The sequence below is a fragment of the Alligator sinensis genome, unplaced genomic scaffold, assembly GCF_000455745.1.
Source record: "Alligator sinensis unplaced genomic scaffold, ASM45574v1 scaffold54_1, whole genome shotgun sequence".
Lineage (NCBI taxonomy): Eukaryota > Metazoa > Chordata > Crocodylia > Alligatoridae > Alligator > Alligator sinensis.
In genome coordinates, this window is record NW_005841962.1 from 714134 (window position 1) to 721876 (window position 7743).

The following is a 7743-nucleotide window of genomic DNA, read 5'->3' on the forward strand; positions in this document are numbered from 1 at the left end:
GTGATTTTGTGTGTGCTTCGGCACCAGAATTATCCCCGCCAGATTACAGCTTCGTTGCACGATGGAGTTTTCTGCTGTGGAGGAAAACTCCGGTGCAGGGACGAGTTTCCCGCCTATTTGCAGCTTCTTTTGCAGGGTGCATTGCTCAAGTTGCAAGAGAAATGCACGGTGCAAAAGAGTTCCTGCCACCCGCATGCAAATTGGTGTCCCGCTATTGGCTAGTTCTAAATTATTCCTACGTGGCGGCTAGTAATTGGCTTGCTAGCCGTTTAAAATTTTGTGCGACTTCCGCCCAAGTCAAAGAACTTTGAGCACTCTGCAGAGTGCCTCTAAAGAGGTCTGACTTGCGGCTAGCTGATCGATAGACTGATCACCTATCGATCCTTCTTCCCGTCGCCGAGCGCAATCCCAGACGTACCCTTTTCCCGCCAGCTTAAATTTCGGACGGATTAACTGGCTTGGGCCTCGCCAGCTGGAACAACTCACGTAGTTGTTCAGACGACCGGACCATCTGCGTCGCAACTACAAGCGGCCTAAGTAAAAGTTTTTGCAACCATTAAACCTTGTCTGCCTCTCCATTCACCAGCCCGCCCTAAAGAACAAGCAGTTTCTAAATCACCTCGAGTCGGCTCTGGCCGTCCAAGACACATCTGTGTACAGGCACCTGAGATAACCAGTCAATTGCCCTGATTTCTCAGGAAGAATGAGAACATCTCTGCTGTAACCCACCCTCCTCCCCCTGCCTGCTCTTCCTCCTGGCTACCAACATCCCCACTTACATCAGGAGTTGAGACTTTGATCTCCCCCCCCGGGGTGGACCTAGTTTAAATGAAATAGTTGGGAGAGAAATCAGACAAGCTGGGGGGCACAAAATGCCCTTCTTTGGCTCTAGGAAAAGAAGAGATACAGCCTAAGCTATTTAGGTAAAACAATTATTTTGTTTAAAACTGTGGAGCAAAAATAAGTCATCAGAAATAGCTATAAAAGTTACTGTTCTACATAGTATTTAGCTCAGGCTGTATCTTTTTCTTTCCTGGAATAGAGGAAGGACATTTTGTGCCCAAAAACTTGTCTAGAATCTCTTCCAATTGTACAGTAGGTCCAGGAAAAAAATACTGCCAAAAAGTTTTGCTTCTGATTTACTCTGGGATTATCATGGTAACAACAACACTACAGAAACATTGAAAGAAAGAACTACTAGTCCTCTCGGTAAGTTTATTACTAAAGCATGCCTTTGCTTTCCCCCCTTGGCTCTTACCCTTCTCTTTGCCCAACATGATTCTTATAAATCTTGCTTTTGGTGGGAGTATTAGATGGATTAACAGTCTATTATATACCTGAAGGATGCTCTACACACAGATTCAGGTAATGGTTAATTTCTTGTTGATCAGCACTATCTGGAACACAAAAATGGAAGCTGGAGTGTATCTAAGAACCAAAAGCCTGTCTGATCTCTAACATAATATCTCCTATTTGTGATGGTAAAAGAACAGAACTGATAGACAGGCACAAAAAATCATGTTTTATGCTTCCATTAAATTGCAATATAGCAACAAATTCACATCTGATTGCCCATGAACAGCAGCAGCCCTGTTATCATCCTATAAAATGCTGCAGTTACACAAAACAGCTAAGCAGGGGAGTAAGTGCTGTATATACAGTCTGTTTTGTAAGATTTACGATCCTGGCCTTGTTATAATTGCCTCCATTTGGATGCCAATTCCGCTGTTGATATTATATTTTTAAATGAGTTCATGCATTATGCAAAGTTGAAAAAACAGCCCTACTATGTTATCAGAGACCTCAAGGCTACATTTCTGTGGTCAGATTCCGTGTTATTATTATTTTTCTTGGTTACCATTAAAAGTAAAATTACACTGCAACCAACCCAGCTGTGTGTTATTTAGAGAGGCAGCATTATTATAAAGACATGTTTTTGCTAAAGGCAGTAGCAATGATTTTTTTTCCTCATTTTAAAACCAATTAAGAAAGAAAATCATTTTATTAACTTATTTTGTATATTTTCCTTTGAAAGAACAGCTTCTTCTCATTGACTGAAGGCACAAAATTTTCCATAGGAGCTCTGGCAGAACAAACATAAGTTATTGTGCATTCTAAAAGATCCTATTTGTTAGCTCATTCGTGTTAAGATCCAACAGACAAGAAAAAAATTCTTCCAATGGGAACTCTTGCCATCGGGCAACATGCAAGGGCCCAGGTACTTAGCTGTGCTGTGCAGCAGAGAAACGGTGAAGGGTTTCCATCAACTTTCCACCCCTTGAATGTGGGCCAAAATAGCCATTGAGGCTAAGTACAGATAGTCAAAAGGCTTGATGCTGAGTCAATTCAATCTCTAGGTTAATCTAAGTTATATAGAGTGAACCGATAAACAAGTGAACAGCCATTTATGTTTGATTCCAGAAATGTAGCAACATGCCTGCAGTGGCCAATGTCAAACGCCAGGGGGTGCTAAAGTATGCCTCACTACTCAGCTGGAGCAGTCATCTTGGGCTAAGGTTAGCCCATGAACCCTGAAAGTTGTGGGGGAGAGGAGGGGGATTTGCAGGGGTGGTGCAAAGCATAGGGAGATGCTAAAGGACTAGGAGTTATCTTGAATCTGGAGAGGATCTGGGGCAGAAGTTCAATAAACTGATCTAACCTAAATCAGTTAATTCTGATACCACATCCATCCAGGTTTATCTTAAACCAGTTTTAGCCATTTTGAAAGTGAACTTCTGTTGTGTTATGAACTTGAACCAGTTTCCAATCACTTATATTAGTTTATGTGTAATTTCTGTCCCTAGCCTGAGGGTGAAGTTACACATTACACTTAGACCACACTAATGTAAGCATCTGCAAATGAAAGTCTAGCTTGTGTTAAGATAACTTTAGTCTGCTTCACAGAGATAAAATAAGCAATCTGTAGTCATCTATCATTCCAGGAGGCATCACTACCAGCTCTCCCCTTCCCCACCCAACTCTGAACTGGGATAGAGCCCAGGGGTCTAGGCTCCTAGCTATGCCCCAGCTTGTTAGCTGTCTAGTGGCAAGTCAGGGCTGCATAGGAAAGAAATGTTATTAACCCTTAATATGTGACTGCTCACAAGATTTTTTAACTTTAGCACCATATAACATTCTACAGATTTAGTGTGCTCCAATGTAACATGTAACTTCACCTTCAGAGGCTCCAAGTTGTATAATATTACCAGCTGTTATTGTCCTATTTGTTTCATTTTGAAAATCACTGACCATTGCAAAAGAAACCAATCTACACTTCAAAGGACACATCTATACATACATTTAAGCGCAACTAAATGTAATGCACATTAAGCTAATTTAATGCACATTAAGCGATATTTGGCAGATGTTTACAAATGCAAGGACTTGGCTCTAAAGTTAGTGCTAGTCTGCATCTATGTGTGTTAATGCGCTTTAACTAATCATGCCTAAATTTGATACCTGCATTTGCAGGTATCAAATTTAGGCGCAATTAGCCTTAAAATTTTTGCCATTTTAATGCACATTAAGGGTAAGAATGCATGAACACATGCCCATAATGCACATTAAATTAGGCTAATGTGAATTAATGAATATCATGCAGATGCCCCCTAATAAGTTGTTTTAAGAGTACAAGAATTATTCATGGCAAGCACAGATGTTTATGGTACTATCCATAGAAGGGGTAATCGTTACAAGCAAAGAAATCACCCCATCTGTTTCCCAAAACTTGCTGGTGGAGTTTTAAGAAGCCTGAAATTCCCCTTCAGGTCATCACTGATAGTACTATAAGGAAAACTGAATGTGCTCATTTGGATGTTCTTGATGATCTATCCCTTTTTAAATGCCTTGAGAGTCAACGGATGCCTGTATAATTCAAGCTTCCTGACAGTAATCTCCAATTTCTTCTACCTTTCTTGAAAAACAGTAATGGACGGCAGGAATAAACATATATGGGAAAAGAAAAGGAACAAAGGAACAGCAGCTTCTTTCAATGAAAAGCAATTATGTTCTTGTTACAAGCTTAAGTGGAAGCAATGCAAAGTGTAATCCAAAGCTCATTGCCAACTCTTACTGTAGCATTAGTTACTCCTAACCACAGAATGTTCATTTATATTTAGCTCAACTAGCATGTGATCCTAGCAAGACTAAGATGGTCCTTATCAGGGTTCGAATTACACTTAGACTCTTGTGGGGGGCCTGCAAAAAAAATGGGGTGCTCACCACAGTGCTCTAATAAAATCAGAGGCCCCCCCAAGTTATGATTTTCAAATCTTAGAGGGGATTTTGTTTCTTATGGTGGGTCTCAGCTCCCACAAGCTCCCCCATAATTCAAACCCTTGTCCTTATTACCAGGAGCAAAGCTGGAATCTACTCCTTAATGAAATAAATCCCATCAGAAGCTGTGATGCTTGTGACACCATAGCAGGCTGCTTTATTAAATCAACAGGCACACAAGCAAGGCTAGGGGGATACAGTTTGCCACCTTGAAATACATTGGGCCCACTCTTGAAATATCCATTTTCGTTACTTTGAGCAGTGCCAGCCTCTTCTCAGTGCCACAATTGAGGAGTGGGGAATGGAAGATTGCTACCTGCCCTGTGCTCTGCAATTGTGGAGCAGGGACAGGGCTCCCTGCTGCCAGGGTATGGAGACATTTTCCCCACCTGGGGTCCAATGATGGAGCCTGCCCTGGCAGCAGGCAGCCCCTGGGGGCAGAGAGCAATCTCCCACCCCCTGCTGCCTAGCTGACTGGGAGCAAACTTGCTCCCAGTCAGCCATCTACAAATGCATTAATGCGTTCAGGAAGCATCTGCATATGTAGACAGTGATGCACAGTAAAGCGTCTTGTGTAGACATGCCCAGGGGGACTGAAAGCATCACATCATTGGTTCAAAACAGCAGAAGTGCTGACATTGAGCCCTCCTTAAGTAACTATAATGATGAAGTCTAATGTTATCATACATAATATATTTCACTCAATGGGTCTTTCAGTAAAGCTATATATCTAGCATTTATACTAAAGGAACAGGTTAGGGGTGGGGGAGGTGACTGGGATACCTACTTGTCCAAGAGTGCATTCCATGCCACCAAGAAAATCTGCTTCTTTCAGCCCATTGTGATTGCTGCTAATGTCATGGACTTCAAACCGTAATCGCTGAACCTCTTCAAAGTAGAAGTCCACGGTGAAAAGCTTGGAGAAGATTGGGTTTATACAGGTTCGAATCACTTCTGTCCTGTCAACCTGCCATAAAAGAGAATGCACATCAGTGATTTCTTACTCTATCTGTGATGAGCTACAACTTGGACTAAATTGAAAATGAAATAAAAAATATAAAGTAATTACATTCCAGTTAGGTGACTGAAGAATCCTTAAAGAGCAAATACATTATTTTGAATCCAAATTGTTGCTGTTTTTATTTAAATAGATTTAATACACTAACATTAATAGAATTTTTTCTATATAGCGTATGTTTAAAAATGTCCCTATATTATTAGAAACCGATAGGCAGTGACACCATTATTTACTATTACGGTTTCATAAGAAAAAGGAACTCCAAAATGTTTTGAGGTACTCTTGTTCAAGGCACAGGTTTCAGAAACAAAACAAATTCAATTCCATAGACCTCACAATTTAAGTTAGAATACTCAATGAGTGAATAAACAGATCAATGGAAGAGTGGTGTAAGGACAACATGACAATACAGGCAGATCTGTTTCATCAGTGAGTATTTACAGGAATCTCAGTAATTCATAGGACATGCAAGTAACAAAAGGCAGTGAGTGAGAGAACAGAGCAAGTTGAATAAAACACAAAGAGCAAACAAACCTCATAAAGTGTGGGCATATCTACACGTGCCACTATGGCACTGTTGTTATTGCACCATCATTTTGTACTTCTTTTTGGAAGTACTACAAGATGGCATAGTAACAGCTGATACTGTGCATGCCGCGTATGGTTATTTTTAGGCACTATGTCACTGTAGTGACATGGTATCATGGGGGAGCATGTCACTATGGTGATGTAGCTGTGGTGTCATGGGTTTTGCCCATGGACGCTATACTGCTATAGTGCATTGCTATGGCAGTGTAGCATCATGTGTAGATGTGCCCTGTAAAAAGGAAACTAGGGTCCAAATCTCTCTCTAATGCAGCCCCATTGCGGTGAATGAAGTTACACCAAGGATGAATCGGGCTGTTCTGTCCTGACCGAGGTTTCTAAAAAACTATCACTTTTATTTTTACAGTGCCTCTTTAACTGGATAATTTTGCGATTTGACTTGGTTCTTTTATATTCACGTCTTGGCTAGGGATAGAAATGACACATGAACCAGTATAAGTTATCAGAAACCAGCTCAAATCTGTAACACAACAGAAGTTCAGTGCATATAACCTGTTTTCAAAATGTCCGAAACCAGTTTAAGATAAACCTAGATGGACGTGGTATCAGACTTAACTGATTTAGGTTAAACTGGTCTATTGAACTCCTGTCCCAAATCCCCATCACATTCAAATTAACTCACAGTCCCCTAGCTTCCCAGGATGCTTTGCACCTCCCCCCACAAACCACACTTCACAGGGCAGGCAGCTAGCCTGGGCCCAAGTTGCCTGCTCCAGCTGAGTAGGGAGATATGCTCTAGCACCCCCTGACTTCTGACCAGGACCACTGCAGGCACGTGGTTGTATTTCCAGAATAAAAGTGAGTATCTGTTCGCTTGCTTATTGGATCACTCTACACAGCTTAGACTAACCTGAGAAGACTGAACCAATTCAGCCTTGGGCTTTTTGATCATCTGTACTTAGCCTTTAAAATATTAAAAAGAGGGACGTCACTAAGCCGAAGAAACATAATATCACCTCTTCCATTTTTCTTTAACTCTGTACTTTTCATTCACACCACCAACAAGAGTAATGCTGATTGACACTTTCTACAGCTCTTTATCCAAATCTTTACACATAAGAAGATCATCAAAATTAAAATGATTCCTGGGCTCGGAAGAGCTCATAGGCTCTAAAACACTTAGGAAAATTTATAACTAGGCAGAGACCATACCTATAGACTGACTGGTCTTTGTAAGCAAACCTGAGAATATTGGTAGAGCAGTATGAAGTAATTAATTATGCTGCTACCCAGGCTAACAACTTAGGTAAATAATTAAAGGATTTCAGTCTTTGGCATTACTTGTCCATTACTTTGCAACAACTGAGGTGACACAGAAAAATTAAAAATTAAAAGGAAAAAATAAACAGAAAGCCTTTGGAATTGCTCACTTGGAACAATTTACATAAGGAAAGGTTGGAAAAATCAGACTGTGGGAGAGTTACTTATAAAATGATCTCTTTTCCCCTCTTTATTAAGCTACATACTAAGAATATCCAGTAAGTTATCCCAGACTCATCCTCACATTTATACAGTGAGCCTAAAACTGTGGAAGAAATACTTTTAGAGACAAATGTATTGCTTGGCCTCCAGAAGAGTGCAGAGCTCTGCAGACACAGTAGATGGTTTCTGATCTGAAGAGGTAGGATTTTGCTACTTTTCATTATGATGAATTAGGGCTGACACTGTAAGCAATGGAACAATTTCCTTTTTCCACACTCTTTGCCCTAGTCCAGGAAATAACTAATAATTCTGTAAGATTAAAGGAACTGATCCTAAAATGAAATGGGACTTGAGAATGTCAATTGTCATGTAAGAGGAGACTGGTATGTCTCAGAAGGGACAAATTCAATCTGTTAGGGAAA

The 7743-nt window shown here is 40.6% G+C and overlaps 1 protein-coding gene across 4 annotated transcripts in view; it reads right to left on the reverse strand.

Annotated features, from left to right (window-relative positions):
• The window catches only part of CPNE4 (copine 4), a 350544-nt gene that overhangs the window by 162743 nt on the left and 180058 nt on the right, over window positions 1–7743 (reverse strand). For all 4 annotated transcript variants that reach the window (XM_006020621.3, XM_006020620.3, XM_006020622.3 and 1 more), the window contains exon 3: window positions 5063–5242. In XM_006020621.3, coding sequence (XP_006020683.1) covers window positions 5063–5242 — 180 coding nt within the window. The remainder of the gene's footprint in view (window positions 1–5062; window positions 5243–7743) is intronic.